General features: G+C 43.2%; 1 protein-coding gene across 1 annotated transcript in view; it reads left to right on the forward strand.

Moving 5' to 3' along the window:
• The window catches only part of PRKCI (protein kinase C iota), a 68,732-nt gene that overhangs the window by 33,492 nt on the left and 16,084 nt on the right, over positions 1 to 19,156 (forward strand). The window contains exons 5-11 of the mRNA XM_070753621.1: positions 3,061 to 3,146; positions 6,443 to 6,583; positions 7,404 to 7,449; positions 10,883 to 10,941; positions 12,120 to 12,293; positions 14,614 to 14,711; positions 17,220 to 17,306. Of these exons, the coding sequence (XP_070609722.1) occupies positions 3,061 to 3,146; positions 6,443 to 6,583; positions 7,404 to 7,449; positions 10,883 to 10,941; positions 12,120 to 12,293; positions 14,614 to 14,711; positions 17,220 to 17,306 (691 nt within the window). The remainder of the gene's footprint in view (positions 1 to 3,060; positions 3,147 to 6,442; positions 6,584 to 7,403; positions 7,450 to 10,882; positions 10,942 to 12,119; positions 12,294 to 14,613; positions 14,712 to 17,219; positions 17,307 to 19,156) is intronic.

Consider the following 19,156-nt stretch of genomic DNA (forward strand, 5'->3'; position numbering starts at 1 on the left):
AAAGACCGGGTAGAGGGACAGCATGTCCTCGTCATGACGGACAACGTAGCAACAAGGGCCCATATAAATCATCAGGGAGGTACGAGGTCGGGCCGTTTGATGGAGGAGGCTCACTCCCTGATGTCTTGGGCGGAAACACACCTGGTCTCGATCCAAGCAGAACACATCTCAGGATCAGACAATACCCAGGCGGATTGGTTGAGCCGCACAACCATCGACCCTGGGGAATGGTCATTGAACCCGGAGGTTTTCCAGGACATTATACACCGTTACGGGGAACCGGTAGTGGACCTGTTTGCGACCCACCTCAACAACCAAGTGGTCCGATTCTACTCCCGGTTCCCGTGCCCGGGAGCCGACCGTATCAATGCGCTCCTCTCCCCATGGCCAAGGGGTCTACTCTACGCCTTCCCTCCGACTTGCCTTCTACCCAGGGTAGTCTCCAAGATACTCTCGGGGCAGGCGGAGGTGATTCTCGTCGCCCCCTTTTGGCCCAGACGACCATGGTTCGCGGACTTGATGGACCTCTCAACCTCCCCGCCATGGAGGATCCCATACCACAGACTCTCCCTCACCCAGGGGTCGTTGGTGCACCCAGAGCCTCAGTGGTGGAGGCTTGCCGTGTGGAGATTGAGGGGGACCGCTTGAGGGCAGAATCCCTGTCGGAAAAGGTCATCCATACCATCCAATCGGCTCGACGCCCGTCAACGACTCGTATTTACCAAGCGACATGGGCAGCGTTTTGTAGATTCTGCAGAGCTCGAGAGATCCCCCCTCGCTCAGCCTCCATCTTACATCTATTAGACTTCCTACAGAAGGGGCTGGACGAAGGGCTGACCCCAAACACCCTTCGCAGGCAGGTGGCAGCTATCGCCACGGTCTTAAGACCAGACCCCCTTCAACCGATTTCCTATCATCCATGGGTTAAAGACTTTCTCCGAGGAGCCTCGAATCTTTCTCCTCCAGTTATCCATCACTTCCCATCCTGGGATTTGACTTTGGTCTTACAGGCCCTTACAGGACCTCCTTTTGAACCACTGAGAGAAATCACGCTTCGCCTTCTATCAATCAAAGTAGCGTTCTTAGTGGCCATCACATCTGCTCGCAGGGTGTCGGAACTCGCGGCATTGTCAGTCCGGCCGGACCTTTGCGTGTTCCACCCAGATCGGGTTACTCTTCGGTTAGATCCCAGCTTTCTGCCGAAGGTCAACACAAGATTTCATAGATCCCAGGACATAATATTACCGGACTTCTGTACCCACGGCTCACACCCGTCAGTCTTACGCTGGCACAAAGTGGACGTCCGTAGAGCTCTAAAGATTTACATTCGACGGACCAGCTCTTTCAGGAAATCAGAAGCATTATTCGTTTCCTTCTTCCCAGGATCCATGGGCAACAAGGTGTCCTCTAAAACTATCAGCCGATGGATCCGGTCCTGCATTATGGAGGCATACAGGACACGTGGGACACCTTTGCCAAGGACAATCACGGCTCACTCTACCAGAAGTGCAGCCACCACTGCCGCCTGGAACACACAGGCGTCAATCGATGACATCTGTCGGTCCGCAACCTGGGCGGCCCCCACGACTTTCATCAGACACTACCGTATAGACTCATTCGCTTCATCGGAAGCGGCATTCGGTCGCAGAGTGCTGCAACGGGTTTGTGTTCAGACACCCCTGGTCCAGCCTATCCCGCCCTAGTTGGTTTGCTTGGGTATATCCCACATTGGACTCTCCGAACAGTGCAGGGGAGAAGGACCGTTGAACTTACCTGAACGGTCTTCTCGCTGCACTGTGAGGAGAGTCCAAACCCTCCCGGCTTCTTGGCCCAGGGGTTCAGTTCGTTACCAGTTTAACTTCTTAGTTAATAAAATTGGTTTGTTTACACTATTCCTTCGTTTTTCTTGACTGAACCTGAGGAGGTAGAGGGGGGCGGGACATAATAATTATGTTAATTTTTAACTCAGTCCCTGCCAATGAGGCTGAAGAACAACCCACATTGGACTCTCCTCACAGTGCAGCGAGAAGACCGTTCAGGTAAGTTCAACGGTCCTTCCAGCCCGAATCAAGAGAAGATGGAATTGTAAAAAGAGGAGGAAAAAAACCTTCCTAAAATATTTCCCAAGCCTTTTAAGCTAGCTTTATTTTTTTTAATATATGAAAAACAAATTGTTAATGTTGTGATTCAGCCTGAGACTCCTCAGGGACCGGCTGGAGCTCTGCCGGATCCATGCCCAGAGGAGGAGGACAGTGACCAGGAGGGGGAGGACCAGGCAGACGGGGGAGAGGAACGTCAGGAAGAGGAGGAGGGAGAGCAGCCTGAGACCCCCGGGGGGGGGCCTCTCCCCAGCTAGTAGCCTGGATTCATTGGATGAAGACGCACAGGCTATAATAGACATGAGGCAGAGACGTGCAGCTCAACGAAGGGGCCAATTAGAAAGATATTTCCATCCCTGAATTGGCAACAGCTGGGTTTGGGTGTGGTTCTCCTCAGCAGGGTTGAAAAGGCAGGCCCGCCCTTACAGTCTTGTGGAGAGTTATCAACTGGGAGTCCTGTGACCTTGCTTCGATTCTTGGTGTCTCTGATCTTGGCTTGTGGCCTAGAAGGCTGAAAGACTTGGGGGAGGCGTGGGTTTTATTATCTCCAGTGTTGTTTTTGCCAGCAAGAAGCCTGTTTTATTGCCTGGCCTTCGTGAAACCTCTGTGAAGCTTCATCGTGTTCCTGTCTGTAAGAACAGTTTTTGTTACCTGTGTTTGCTTTCCAGTATAGAAACTGCCTTTGCTTTTTACCAGTGTGTCTGGATACTCTTTTTGGTTGGTGTTGGCGTCTGGGGGGACCCAGACAGAACAGTTAATGAGGACACTGTTTTCAGTATATCTGTTCTCTTTTGTTAGTATGAAATCGTTCCCATTTACCTGGCTTGTGCAGTCTTTGTGACATCTGTATATAGAAGTTTGATTTATTCAGTTCTTGAACAAAGGTTCAGCTTAATTACGCACAGCTTTGTCTTCTTTGTCATAATTACTAGATTAACTTTATTTATTTATTTTTCCTTAGAATCTATTTATCGTAGGGGTGCACGGAGATGGAGAAAGCTCTATTGTGCAAATGGTCATACGTTTCAAGCCAAGCGTTTTAACAGAGTAAGTTCATTTCTGCTTTCACTTTTCAAAATTGGACTTTGATCTTTTGTGGTGTCAGATAACTATTTCCTTTTATTTAAGTACTGATGCTAAGAAAATAGACTTTAAAAGCTCAAATATACTTTATCAGCTTTTAACCCAGAATTTATTTACCTTCACTACAATACAACTTTATCAATAAGAATTTTTATTTTTGATAACCTTTTGATTTTCAACCATTACTTCTAAATTATCCTATGTCCTTAAAAGGGGAAGAAATACCTTGCAAATATTTCTGCAGAACTAAAGGATCTAATCTTCCACTGGTCTCTACACATATACCTTGGATTATTCCAGTGGTTCCCAAACTTTAGCACTTAAAGACTTGTGGACTCCAACTCCCAGAATTCTCCAGCCAGCATAGCATAGCTATACATAGCCTAGCATAGCTGGCTGGAGAATTCTGGGAGTTGAAGTCCACAAGTCTTAAAGTTGCCAAGTTTGGGAACCACTGTGGACTATAGTTGTCCTTAGCAGCTGTAAACCACCAAACAGATGAGAAATTCATTTTCTCAAGGGGCCACATGAGAAACTAGAACTGTTGTGGAGGACCAAACCAACAGTCTGAACTTAATTCTACTCTGTATTAATTTGACCACTTTATAAAAAGCAGAAACTTATATGGTTTTACATGCTAAGAATATCTGCCACATCTTGCTGGCAGTCAGCAGAAGTTAGCCCGTAGTACCTCATTCTAACCACTGTGCTACTGCGGCTCTTAACCAACATATAAAGGCCATGACTACATAAGCTGCAAAGATAAAGCAACTGTATCTCAAAGTCTTTTTTCTCAACACAATACAGTGGTACCTCGTGATACGAACCCCTCGTGATACGAACCCGGGGTTCGGAAATTTTTTGCCTCTTCTTACGAACTTTTTTTGGCTTACGAACCCACCGCAGATCGCAAAATGGCGCTCCGCTGGGTGCCGCCGCCCGGCTGTCACCTTTTAAAACAGCCGGGGGGCTTCTCGGCGTTCTCCCGAACCCGAACTTTTTGGGTTCGAGTTCGGGAGGCTGCCGAGAAGCGCCGCCGCCTGGCTGTCACCTTCTGAAACAGCCAGGGGGCTTCTCGGCGTTCTCCCGAACGCCAAACCCGTAAGTTTGGGTTCGGGTTCCGGAGGCCACTGAGAAGCGCCCGGCTGTTTCAGAAGGTTACAGCCGGGCGCCACCGCCCATCGAAACACCGTTTTTCCAATCAGCAGCGGCATTTTCGGCTGATCTGAAAGCTGGAAAGGAGGTGGGGGATCCCAATAGGGAATTCCATGGGTGGAGCTTTGACGTCACGAAGACATCCTTCCTGGAGGCCGAACGTGGCCCCCCGGCTATTTCAGAAGGTGACAGCCGGGCAGCGGCTCTTCTCGGCGGCCTCCCGAACCCGAAAAGTTTGGGTTCGGGTTCGGGAGAACGCCAAGAAGCCCCCCGGATGTTTTAAAAGGTGACAGCCAGGCAGCGCCGCCTAGCGGAGCGCCATTTTGCAATTTTTTTTCCCTTTGCACACATTAATCGCTTTTACATTGTTTCCTATGGGAAACACTGTTTCGTCTTACGAACTTTTCCCCTTACGAACCTACTTCCGGAACCAATTAAGTTCGTAAGATGAGGTATTACTGTATTGTGAAAAGTATTTTAAATAACAGTCAGTTGCCAAATACACAGTTTGACATAATTGAAACCAGAGTGAACTCTTGTGATCTCCCCAAGAAAAAAGAAAACAATATTGTTTTCCCAATGCTAGCATTTTACAGGTTGAAAAAAACTTATCTGGGCCTAGTTTTAAGTTTATGCCATAATCTTTTAAGTCCTGCAGGTCTTTTTGGTTTTGAACACTGCTGTCAGTCTGGAAATTAAATTATGTAAATGCATGTCTAACCTACTCCAATTTGTTTTTCTCTTTGTTTAGCAGGGTGTTAAAAACATAGTCATTGTTGTATAAGATTATGACAGTAATGAATATGTAAATCTGACAGTGGTTCATTCAATAAATTGTTCTTTCTCATTGTTAAAATAATTTAATGTTCTTTTTAATGATTTATTTTTCATCAACAATACACTAAATATTAACTATGTAATTTCTGTAATTCCTTTGTCCATGTTTAGATTTATGTATGAGCATTTTTCTTTTTCTCCCTTTGCTTAATCATTCACATCATCCCCCTTTATTCTTTTAGAAATGATCAATACATATTTAATAATCCTACTAGGTTAATCCTAATAGATGAAAATATTATATTAATATATAGTACCAAACATATATTCTACATTATATTTGGTACTATGTGTATTATATATAGATATATTTGATTGGATTGGATTGGATTTGTATGCCGCTCCTCTCCGTAGACTCGGGGCGGCTAACAACAGTAGTAAACGGCATATGACAATCCAATATAAACAGTTAAAAACCCCTATTGTAAAACCAACATACATACAGACATACCATGCATAAAATTGTAAAGACCTAGGGGGAAAGAGTATCTCAGTTCCCCCATGCCTGGCGGCAGAGGTGGGTTTTAAGAAGATTACGAAAGGCAAGGAGGGTGGGAGCAATTCTAATCTCTGGGGGGAGTTGGTTCCAGGGGGTCGGGGCCGCCACAGAGAAGGCTCTTCCCCTGGGTCGTGCCAAGCGACATTGTTTAGATGACGGGACACAGAGAAGACCCACTCTGTGGGACCTAACTAACTGGTCGCTGGGATTCGTGCAGCAGAAGGCGGTCCCTGAGATAGTCTGGTCCGGTGCCATGAAGGGCTTTATAGGTCATAACCAACACTTTGAATAGTGACCGGAAACTGATCGGCAACCAGTGTAACATGGGCATATTTGGGAAAGCCCATGATTGCTCTTGCAGCTGCATTCTGCACGACCTGAAGTTTCCGAACACTTTTCAAAGGTAACCCCATGTAGAGAGCATTACAGTAGTCGAGCCTCGAGGTGATGAGGGCATGATGAGGGCATATAATTGGGGAAGCTATTGGTATTTTTGCAAGCATTCAAAAATAATAGAAAATAAGCGCTTGTAAAATATAGAATATTTAGCACAGCTTCAGAATATAAAGAAAACTATAACCTGGAAAAAAAGTAGAAAATTAACTTAAAAAACACTTAATGAAGAACAAATATTAGGACTAATAAAGTAAACTATGGGTGTGTTTCCTATGTAATAATTTACATGTAAAGCAGAGAATAGGAATTAAATGCCATTCCAGATTGAGAGCAGATATCCAGATACTATTTATGTTCTCTTTTTCCCCCCCAGAGAGCTCATTGTGCCATCTGTACCGACCGAATATGGGGATTAGGGCGCCAAGGCTATAAATGTATCAATTGTAAACTTCTAGTTCATAAAAAATGTCATAAACTTGTCAGCATAGAATGTGGCCGTCATGCTTTACCACTGGTAAGTAAAATTGATTGTTGTACTTCTCTCAGGTGTATGTGTGTTTAAATGTACAGTGTTCCCTCGATTTTAGCGGGAGATGCGTTCCGAGACCGTCCGCAAAAGGCGAATTTCCGCAAAGTAGAGATGCGGAAGTAAATACACCATTTTTGGCTATGGACAGTATCACAAGCCATCCCTTAACACTTTAAACCCCTAAATTACCATTTCCCATTCCCTTAACAACCATTTACTCACCATTATTACTGGTACTCACCATTGAATAAGACACTTAGTGATCCTGATATTTATAAACATAATTATTTATTAACAATAATTAATTTTTTTGTTATTTATTTGCAAAAATTATTAGTTTGGCGATGATGTATGATGTCATCGGGTGGGAAAAAGCATGGTATAGAAAAAAAACCATTTTTTAAAAAAAACCGTGGTATAGGCTATCCGCGAAGTTCGAACCCGCGAAAATCGAGGGAACACTGTATAGCAGTACTGTGAACACATTAGTAAGAAATAATCAAGGCTTGAAATCTGTTCGTTTGGGGGTTTTTTTTTTGCCTGCCTACAAAAATCCTAATTGTTGATATTAATAAAACGTTTTTATGTACAGGAACAATTTGAGTAAAGTCATAGGGTTTATTTTAACTAAACCATTTCTAATGAAGGCACCATGCAGCTTGACCTCTTGCATGTTTTCAGGTTTGCTTGGGAAAGAGTGAAATTTATCCCAAAATATACACACTGGCTCTTTCCAGAAATGGTAGCTGATTGAAAATGTATGACCTTACCTTTTTCCTTTTCCTTTCATTTATGTATCTTGTAGGAGTCTATGGATCATTCCTCAGTGCATTCTGATACTATAGAACCAGGTAATTGCACCATCACCCCCACCATCACATGGTTGCTGTCTACGTGCTTGGCAACTTATTCACAACTTATTCCGATTATCAAATGCCCCGTGATCGTGGGATTCCCCATTTGAAACCTTCTCTGTTGGGCTACCCAGAAAGTCACGAGGAAGTCCACCTGGAAGGTTGAGAGGATGCTGCCGCTTATTGAGAGGACTTCCTCTGGCCTCTGAGAACTGGCTTGAAAGAGCTGCCTCCTGAAGGGACCTGAACTCCTTTGGTTGGGTACAGAAATGGAGCCAAAATCCCGAAAGCGTTTTGACGCCATTTCTGCCCTCCGTCAAAGGAGATACTTTCTGTGCACCAACAAGACCTGAACTTCTTCGACCGGAAGCTCTTGAAGCCAGCCCCTAGTAAGTGAGTTGAAATCCAAGCAAATAGTCAGTGTGGCAAGGTAATAGTTGCGAAGGGTCTCAAAGCTGGTTGGGGCAGGCCATGCGTGATGAGTTAATCTTTACTCAGGCGGAAACCTTTCTTGGCCCTGGCATCTTGCATTCCTTACATGTGACTCCTCTTAATGTCAGTGAGGGTGAGCCTATGACATGCCTGCCACAGGTAGCACATTGGGTCATATCTGATGATGTCAAGATTTTGTAGATAAATTACAGCCCGCGTGAGCTATAATAAATCAAATAATAATAATAATAATAATAATAATAATAATAATAATAATAATAATAATTTATTAGATTTGTATGCCGCCCCTCTCCGAAGCCTCAGGGCGGCTCACAACAAATGATAAAAAACAATATATACAGGCATAAATCTAATATTAAGAAAAAACTAAAAACCCTATCATAATTAAAAACCAAACAGCACATAAATACCAAACATAAATTATAATAAGCCTGGGGGAAAGGTGTCTCAAATCCCCCATGCCTGGCGGTATAAGTGGGTCTTAAGTAGTTTATGGAAGACAAGGAGGGTGGGAGCAGTTCTAATCTCCGGGGGGAGTTGATTCCAGAGGGCCGGGGCCGCCACAGAGAAGGCTCTACCCCTGGGGCCCGCCAGACGACATTGTTTAGTCGACGGGACCCGGAGAAGGCCAACTCTGTGGGACCTTATCGGAGGCGACGGACTAAGTTACAGAAACGGCTTTCAAACGAAGTTACTTTTATTAAGAAAACAAAGAAAATAGCTAGGCCTGATCCCAGGCAATTTCTATGCGTCTTACATTGTTGAAGACTAGAGAGAAGATGGATTCTTCCCAAGAAGAAAAGGAGTGACGCTGGCTGTCCAGACAGGATTTTACATCATCATGGGTGGAGCTAATTAACATACACACAGTTAACTATTTAATTACTGAATGTCTCTGGGGCTGGCAATACACAGCGTGACACAGGGCGCGTGAGGCGTTTCCCTATGTCAACTCCAGCATGCATTCACATGCTTTCCAGTTCATTTTCAGCCATTTTTGCTCTCCCCCAAGGCTTCAGGGAAAAGAAACCTGGGGATGGTGAAAAACAGGTCAACGGGCCAACCGGAAGTTCGCTGATAAACTTCCGGTTAGTCCATTTGGCCATTTTTTTTTGGCTCTCCCCAGGTTTCCTGAACCCTAACGAGAGGGAAAAGCAGCCCAACGGGCCTACTGGAAATCTGGAGCCTTTCGTGAGGCCTGTGCACATCTACAGGGAGCGCAGCATTGGGGGGGTGTTATGTGCATATGTGGGGGGAGGGTATTGCATTATGAGTGTCGGTGCGCACACGCTATCATGCGCATGTATACCCTTTTGGCACCCCAGCCAAAAAAGGTTCGCCATCACTAACCTATGTGGTCGTTCAACAACCACAGTTGTAGTGCTAAGATTGCAATAATAATAATAATAATAATAATAATAATAATAATAATAATAATAATAAATTTATTTTCATTGTCAAAACAACGAATTGTCATTGGCAACGAAAATCGTGTGACACACGGAGACCAGTCCCACCATACATAAAATCAGAATAGATAAATTTAAAAATGGAATAAAAAAATAGAATAAAAAATAGAATAAAATGTCCCACCCACTACAAATTCCCCACCCTGAACCACTCAACCATCTACATGACAGACCGAGTAATATTGTCCAACAGTTCACTGATGGTGACCCTTTAGTTCGTTGTTAACTACGAGTATAGCTCTGGGATAAAAACTATTCAGGAAACGTGTGGTCCGAGTTCTAGTTGTTCTGTATCTTCTGCCAGAAGGTAACAGTTCAAAGAGATTGTAAGCAGGATGAGAAGAGTCTTTGAGAATGGTATGCACCTTCCTAGAACAGCGAGATGTGAAGATGTCATCCAGGGCGGATAGCTGGAGCCCAATGATGTTCTGGGCAGTTTTAATAGTTCTCTGTAGAGCTTTTTTGTTCGCTACAGAGCTGCTCCCATACCAAGCTAGAATGCCGTATGTCAGGACACTCTCAATGGTGCTGCGATAGTAGGACAACAGTAGATGCTGAGATAAATTTGTCTTCCTGAGTACAGTGTTCCCTCGATTTCCGCGGGGGATGCGTTCTGAGACTGCCCGCGAAAGTCGAATTTCCGCGAAGTAGAGATACGGAAGTAAATACACCATTTTTCGGTATGGACAGTATCACAAGCCATCCCTTAACACTTTAAACCCCTAAATTACCATTTCCTATTCCCTTAACAACCATTTACTCACCCTTATTACTGGTACTCGCCATTGAATAAGACACTTAGTGATCCTGATATTTATAAACGTAATTATTTATTAACAATAATTATTTTTGTTTTGTTTTTTATTTGCAAAAATTATTAGTTTGGCGATGACATATGACGTCATTGGGTGGGAAAAACCGTGGTATAGGAAAAAAACCGCGAAGTATTTTTTAATTAATATTTTTTTGAAAAACCGTGGTATAGGCTATTCGCGAAGTTCGAATCCGCGAAAATCGAGGGAACACTGTATTCTCAGGAAGTCCAGCCTCTTTTGTGCCTTCTTCACAAGCATATTAACGTTCATAGTCCATGAGAGGTCCTCTGAGATATAAGTGCCCAGAAATTTGAAACTACCAACCCTCTCCACCTCCTCGCCAGTTTTGGAGTAAAGCAGTCATATGGGCAGTCCATGTGACGCCTGGCTAAACAACTGCTTTACTCAACAATAGAGATTACTATTCCAACTATGGTCATAAGATAAGGGCTACCTATTCTTGCAGCCATGGCAGTTTGCAGAGCACAAGTGTCACCTGTCCTGAGTGACCGCTACCTATAATTCCCTATGCTATTACGTTTTGCCCCAGCTGAAACTTACAAATACTCTTCAGGAGCAGTGCCGTATAGATTAATTGCATTAGCCCAATCCAGTTACCAGTTTTAACACAAGCCTTTTGCAAATATTTGCATTCATCTGGAGATCTGAGTTTCTTATTTCTTTTCCCTTTAGTGATTCCATATCATCCTTCAAGTCATGAAAGTCTAGACCACGTTGGTGAAGAAAAAGAGGTACTTTTAATTTTTTTCTACTAAGAAATTTTTTTCTGCTGCTCTAATTAATAATAATAATAATGATAATAATAATAATAATAATAATAATAATAATCAAAAAGGAGACAGAAGGACTAATACTGGCGGCACAAGAACAGGCCATTAGAACAAATGCTGTCAAAGCCAGAATTGAAAAATCAACAGATGATCCAAAGTGCAGACTCTGTAAAGAAACAGATGAAACAATCGATCACATACTCAGCTGCTGCAAAAAGATTGCACAGACTGACTACAAGCATAGACATGATGCTGTGGCACAGATGATCCACTGGAACTTGTGCCGGAACTACCATTTACCAGTGGCAAAGAACTGGTGGGATTATAAGCCTGAAAAAGTGGTCGAAAATGAGCAAGCAAAACTACTGTGGGACTTCCGACTTCCAACTGACTGAATTCTGAAGCATAACACACCAGACATTGTGATTGTGGAGAAAAAGAAAGCATGGATCATCGACATCGCAATCCCAGGGGAAAGCAGAATTGAGGAGAAGCAGCTAGAGAAATTAGTGAAATACGAAGATCTAAAAATCGAGCTGCAACGACTCTGGCATAAGCCGGTGAAAGTGGTCCCAGTGGTACTTGGCACGCTGGGCGCAGTACCAAAGGATCTCAGCGGACATTTTAAAACCATCGGAATTGACAACATCTCCATCTGTCAATTGCAAAAAGCCGCTTTACTGGGATCGGCAAACATAATTCGCCGCTACATCACGCAGTCCTAGGTGCTTGGGAAGCGCCCGACTGGTGATGAAATACGAAATCCAGCATAGTGATCTTGTTTGCTGTGTTGTACTGACATAATAATAATAATAATAATAATAATAATAATAATAATAATAATAATAATAATAAAGGTTAAACATATAACCTTATAACCTGGGATAAACATATATCCATCCTAAGATAAAATACAGGAAATAGTATAAGGGCAGACTAGATGGACCAGGAGGTCTTTTTCTGCCGTCAGTCTTCTATGTTTCTAAGATTGTTGGTGCTTTTGTAAATCCATAAATAAAAATTCCTTTAATTGGCTTTATGTGGTTACCTTATCACAAATGATTAGTATAAAAATGGTTGGCTATACGAATGGTTCAGCATTGCATGATAACTAATTAATGGAATTTCTCTGCTTACAGGCAAAGAGTAGAGAAAGTGGCAAAGTATCTTGCAGTCTCGGTCTCCAAGATTTCGATTTACTCCGTGTCATAGGGAGAGGAAGTTACGCAAAAGTACTTTTAGTTCGATTAAAGAAGACAGAACGCATTTACGCCATGAAAGTTGTGAAAAAAGAATTAGTTAATGACGATGAGGTGAGTGATACTTAACAAATGTTTTTAATTTTTACATACCACATTATCAACCTGGTGATTTTGTCCTCTGCCTTACCTGCGGAAATTGTTCTATGACTGGCTTCTAGTCAAATCCAGTGGAATACCCTCTCTATCTTGAGTAGGCCATTTTCTAGTGCCTTATTATTATTATTATTATTATTATTATTATTATTATTATTTATTAGATTTGTATGCCGCCCCTCTCCATAGACTCGGGGCGGCTCACAACAATAACAAGAACAATGTAAGAACAAATCTAATAATTTAAAAAATGCTAAAAACCCCATTATTAAAAGCAAACATACACACAAACATACCATGTATAAACTGTATAGGTCCGGGGGAGATGTCTCAGTTCCCCCATGCCTGATGGCAGAGATGGGTCTTAAGAACTTTACGAAAGGCAAGGAGGATGGGGGCAGTTCTAATCTCCGGGGGGAGCTGGTTCCAGAGGGTCGGGGCCGCCACAGAGAAGGCTCTTCTGGGTCCCGCCAAACGACATTGTTTAGTTGACGGGACCCGGAGAAGGCCAACTCTGTGGGACCTAACCGGTCGCTGGGATTCGTGCGGCAGAAGGCGGTCCCGGAGGTATGCCGCTTCAGGGAGGTGGTTTAGTTTTTGGAATAGGGAATTTTTTATCCAATAATGGTTTTACCTACAACATTTATTACAGATAACCAGGGAAATCTTTAACGAATCTGCCAGTGGATTAGACAGTTAATAATTTCTTGAAATTTGTGATCAGATTTTGCTTCTGGAAAAGTTCCACTTCCGATCTCCTATTATGCTTAGCTACTTTTTCCATCAACAAAAATGTTGCAAACAAGGTTGAATTTATACAAGAGGAACACTTTGAAATCAGAAACCTTGGACATTCAAGTGTCGTTGTGCTGCATCTTGTGATATATTCAGCCTAAATATGCCCAGTAATGCATAACGTTATTAGCAAATTCCAAATCATTATGTAGGGTCAAGAGATTTGATTCAATGTAGTAGAATAAACACAGTGTAAGTACTGTGGGAAATATAAGTTAATCTTGAATTTGCACTGATCAGTAAAGTTGGAAACTTTAGATTCCTCAATGGTGCCCTAAGAATCTATGAACAATTACTGCTTGTGGACATAGAGACAGAATTGGGTTCCTCCCAGTTTGGATCGGTTCTCCTGAACTGGTAGCAACCTGCTGGTGATATCACAATAATATCACCGAACCGGTTCTGTTGGTGCTGGTCCTTGGATGCTGCCATCTATTTTCAGGGGCGGGGGGATTTAAAAAAAAATATTTTGAGGGGGAATCTGACAGTCTCAAAATGGGTGAGCAGTGTGGTCGGGCGGTAGGAAAAGCAAGTAGGATGCTTGGCTGCATAGCTAGAGGTATAACAAGCAGGAAGAGGGAGATTGTGATCCCGCTATATAGAGCGCTGGTGAGACCACATTTGGAAGACTGTGTTCAGTTCTGGAGACCTCACCTACAAAAAGATATTGACATAATTGAACAGGTCCAAAGACCGGCTACAAGAATGGTGGAAGGTCTTAAGCATAAAACGTATCAGGACTTAATGAACTCAATCTTATAGTCTGGAGGACAGAAGGAAAAGGGGGGACATGATCGAAACATTTAAATATGTTAAAGGGTTAAATAAGGTTCAGGAGGGAAGTGTTTTTAATAGGAAAGTGAACACAAGAACAAAGGGACACAATCTGAAGTTATTTGGGGGAAAGATCAAAAGCAACATGAGAAAATATTATTTTACTGAAAGAGTAGTAGATCCTTGGAACAAACTTCCAGCAAACATGGTTGGTAAATCCACAGTAACTGAATTTAAACATGCCTGGGATAAACATATATCCATCCTAAGATAAAATACAGAAAATAGTTTAATGGCAGACTAGATGGACCATGAGGTCTTTTTCTGCCGTCAGTCTTCTATGTTTCTAATTTGTGGAGGAATTTTTCCCCTGGTGTTTTTTTCCCTTCTGCACATGCACAGAAGCCGAGTTTCCAGCACTGTGCATTTATTGCCATCTTGGTTTTGGCTCTTGGGTGCAGGACTTTTTTTGGGGGGGGGCACTGCACATGCGTAAGGGGCCTCACGGTGCGGAAGGAAGTGAATCAGCAGCGAGATAAGTTAGAACCCATTCCTTCATAGAGAGTACATGATGTTCCACCTTGTGATTATAAGAGTAGATCTCCCTGATTATCTCCTGTTCGATAATCAACTTTAGCTAGCAAGTTTAAATAGCATTTCCCAGTAAATATTGCAAAGACAAGACGTATTCTGTGTATGTTTGTTACAGGATATTGACTGGGTTCAAACAGAAAAGCATGTCTTCGAGCAAGCATCCAATCATCCTTTCCTTGTTGGTCTTCACTCATGTTTTCAGACAGAAAGCAGGTAAACCACGCAATAAGATATTTTTTGCACATATTCTTTTTATAAGAGATTGTTTATACTTTGGGGAGGGGGAGGAAATAAAGTATTGCTTTCATTTAAAAAAATAACTACGTCATTACTTATTTGCAAAATTATTTTCACAAGAAAGATAATCCAACAAGGAAATCATCTATATCAGTGATGGCGAACCTACGGCAAGGGTGCCACAAGTGGCACACGGAGCCATATCTGCTGGCACACGAGCCGTTCATTCATTCATTCATTCATTCATTCATTCATTTATAAAATTTGTATGCCGCCCCTCTCCGTAGACTCGGGGCGGCTCACAGCAATAGTAGAACACAATGTAAAATACAAATCTAATATTTAAAAACTAAAAAACCCATAATTAAAAAACATACACACAACATACCATACACAAAATATATAGGCCTGGGGAAGATGTTTCAATTCCCCCATGCCTGACGGCAGAGGTGGGTCTTAAAAAGTTTACGAAAGGCAAGGATGGTGGGGGCAATCGTAATCTCTGGGGGGAGCTGGTTCCAGAGGGTTGGGGCCACCACAGAGAAGGCTCTTCCCCTAGGTTCCGCCAGCCGACATTGTTTAGTCAATGGGACCCGGAGAAGGCCAACTCTGTGGGACCTAATCGGTCTCTGGGATTCGTGCGGCAGAAGTTTACCCTAGCTCAACTCCAGTGTGCATGTATGTGCTGGCCAGCTGACTTTTGGCTCACACAAAGCCACTGGGAGGGCATTTTTGGCTTCCAGAGAGCCTCTGGGGGGTATGGAGGAGGGTGTTTTTACCCTCCTTGGAAGCTTTTGAAGCCTGGGGAAGGCTAAACGAGCCTACTGGGCCCACCAGAAGTTGGGAAACAGGCCGTTTCTGGCCTCCAGAGGGCCTCCGAGGGGCGGGGGAAGCTGTTTTTGCCCTCTCCAGGCATTGAATTATGTGTGCGGGTACTCACACATGCGCAATAGCGCCCTCCCGCACTCTTTCGGCACCCGAGGGAAAAAAGGTTCCCTAGCACTGATCTATATAATTAAGAATATTATAATATAAAGCGACATTCACATACACATGGTTTTTAAGATGGGGAGAGGAGGATAGACGTTTCACAAAAAGACTTTCGATAGCCTTAAGGAGAAGGAGGATATGAAAAATATTATTTGACTATAGTTTTAAAACAAGCTAGCAGGATGAGTCAGAAGTCTTCAAACTTGGCAATTTTAAGACTTGTGGACTTCAACTCCCAGAATTCTCCAGCCAGATATTCTGGGTTTTGAAGTCCACAAGTCTTTACAATTGCCAATTTTGGAGACCCCTGGGATGACGATGAGAATTCTGATTACATTTGAGAATGTTTTCACATAATAGTTTAGCTATAGATTACATAGATCTATGTACAAAAATTTAAAAAATGGCTTTGAGTGTGAAAGATCTGATCATAAGTGGATGATGTGAGCAAAATAATGTAATACGCAAACGATCCTTCGAAAATACAACTTCCTATGTGGAACAAATGAGCTCTTGATACTAGAATGAGAAAACCTGGTATGACAGATGGGAAAACAACCCAAAAAAGTAGGTTGCAACAAATTAATCTTTAGTAATTTTAATATCTGCTGTCCTGTTTGTATGCTTCCATGGTGGTGATGAATAAATTATTATTATTATTATTTATTAGATTTGTATGCTGCTCCTCTCCGTAGACTCAGGGCGGCTTACAGCAATGATAAAAACAATATATAATGACAAATCTAATAGTTAAACTCTAAAATAACAATAATACGTTTAAAAAGTCTAAAAATATATAAAAAACATACATACAGTCATATCATACACAGAAAACTACATAGGCAGGGGGAGATGTTTCAGTTCCCCCACGCTTGACGACAGAGGTGGGTTTTAAGGAGTTTAGGAAAGGCAAGGAGGGTGGGGACAGTTCTAATCTCTGGAGGGAGCTGATTCCAGAGGGTCGGAGCCGCCACAGAGAAGGCTCTTCCTCTGGGTCCCGCCAAATGACATTGTTTAGTTGACGGGACCTGGAGGAGACCAACTCTGTGGGACCTAACCGGTCGCTGGGATTTGTGCGGCAGAAGGCGGTCTCGTAGATACCCTTGTCCGGTGCCATGAAGGGCTTTATAGGTGATGACCAACACTTTGAATTGTGACCGGAAACCGATTGAAATTCTCACTGAAATTCTCTAATGAAAATTTATTAAAAGGAAACCATTAATCCTGAGGTATTTAGGAATGCTTGGTGTTCTCCCTATCTTCTATCATTATCAAACCAAACAGTGTAAGAGGGAAATGTATAAATAAAGCACAGTCATGTGGGGAAAATAATCTCTCAAGTTGCGGAAGAGTAAATACATTTTACAATGAATAGCGAGGAAATCATACTTTGAGAACAATAACCCCTTAAGATACATAAGTGATAAAAAGGTGAGCGATGATAACCGCATAGGTGGGAATGATCCATTGCATTAATCTCTCCTTGTGATTTAGGCTGTTTTTCGTTATCGAATATGTGAATGGAGGAGACCTCATGTTTCACATGCAGCGACAAAGGAAATTGCCAGAAGAACATTCCAGGTCTGTGCTTCTTTGATGTGAAATTTGCAGGCTAGTAGAGAGAAAAAACCAAATATATTTGAGTGCAGCATATTGGTTTTTTCCCGGGGTTATCAGCATGTTTTCTTTTGTGGGAGTTGAAGGGCTCTGATCCCAGCTTTTCTGTTTATTATTTCCATCTTGGCTGAGAAAGGAAGAACAATCTCTCTCTCTCTCTCTCACACACACACACACATGCACACACACCCTCTCTCCCCCTTTCCTTTCCCTCCCCTCTCTCTCTCCCCCTCTCTCCCTTCCTCCCTCTTTCTCTCCCTCCCTCTCTCTTTCTCCTTCCCTCTCTCCCTTCCTCCCTCTTTCTCTCCCTCCCTCCCTCTCTCTCTTTCTCCTTCCCTCTCTCTCTCCCTTCCTTCCTCTTTCTCTCCCTCCGTCTCTCTCTTTCTCCTTCCCTCTCTCCCTCCCTCTCTCTCTTTCTCCTTCCCTCTCTCTCACCCTTCCTTCCTCTTTCTCTCCCTCCCTCCATCTCTCTCTTTCTCCTTCCCTCTCTCCCTTCCTTCCTCTTTCTCTCCCTCCCTCCGTCTCTCTCTCTCTTTTTCTCAGTTACATATTCATATTTTTTTCCAGATTAGTTTTCCTTGCCTTTTCAAGGACTTTTTAAAATATTTGTCAAGAATCGTAGATTGATTTCCCCAGGCCCAGTGGATTCAATTCTGTCTCAAAGAGCCTCCAATAGTGTTAAAGAAGTGGTAGTAAACTATTTAAACTTTTTGTTTTGTTTTGTCACTCAAAGCCAAAAAAAGTAACAATTACAGTTAATGTGGAATTAACAATAATTACCACTGCTACCACTCTGTGCAATTATTGGCGCTCAACTGAAACATGGTCGCGTCTGGCTGGTACTAGTAATTATACCCATCTTCTTCCAGCTTCCTTAGATAACGGCGTTTCAAAAGCAAAACTTAAAAAAAATAATAGTAAGATGAGCTGTAGAAAGAATCTTGGGCACAGAGGCAGCCTGTTAGTAAGGATTAAATCCAGCTAAGCAAAAAGCTGACCTGACATAAAACAGGGGTAATTTATGGTGGTTTTAAACAACCTTGAGATAGAAAGCGAATGTTTACTTTGCCCTGTTTCTGATTCAAAATACAGTGATACCTCGTCTTACAAACTCCTCGTCATACAAACCTTTCGAGATACAAACCCAGGGTTGAAGATTTTTTTGCCTCTTCTTCCAAACTATTTTCACCTTACAACCCAAGCTGCCGCCACTGGGATGCCTCGCCTCCAGACTTCTGTTGCCAGCGAAGTGCCTGTTTTTGCGCTGCTGGGATTCCCCTGAGGCTCCCCTCCATGGGAAACACCACCTCCGGACTTCCATGTTTTTGCGATGCTGCAGGGGAATCCCAGCAGCGCAAAAACGGGCGCTTCGCTGGCAACGGAAGTCCAGAGATGGGGTTTTGAGGACTTGTGTTTTTGCGATGCTGCGATTTCGCTGAGGCTCCCCTTGCTGGGAAACCCCACCTCCGGACTTCCGTTGCCAGCGAAGCACCTGTTTTTGCACTGCTGGGATTTCCCTGCAGCATCACAAAAACACCAAAATCCGGAGGTGGGTTTCGAGGACTTGTGTTTTTGCGATGCTGCAATTTCGCTGAGGCTCCCCTTGCTGGGAAACCCCACCTCCGGACTTCCGTTGCCAGCGACACACCCATTTTTGCACTGCTGGGATTCCCCTGCTGGTATTTCCCTGCAGCATCACAAAAACACCGAAGTCCGGAGGTGGGGTTTCCCATGGAGGGGAGCCTCTGGAGAATCCCAGCAGCGCAAAAACGGGCGTTTCGGCTGGCAAAAGGGGTGAATTTTGGGCTTGCACA

Source organism: Erythrolamprus reginae, chromosome 5, assembly GCF_031021105.1.
Source record: "Erythrolamprus reginae isolate rEryReg1 chromosome 5, rEryReg1.hap1, whole genome shotgun sequence".
In the NCBI taxonomy this organism is placed as follows: domain Eukaryota; kingdom Metazoa; phylum Chordata; class Lepidosauria; order Squamata; family Dipsadidae; genus Erythrolamprus; species Erythrolamprus reginae.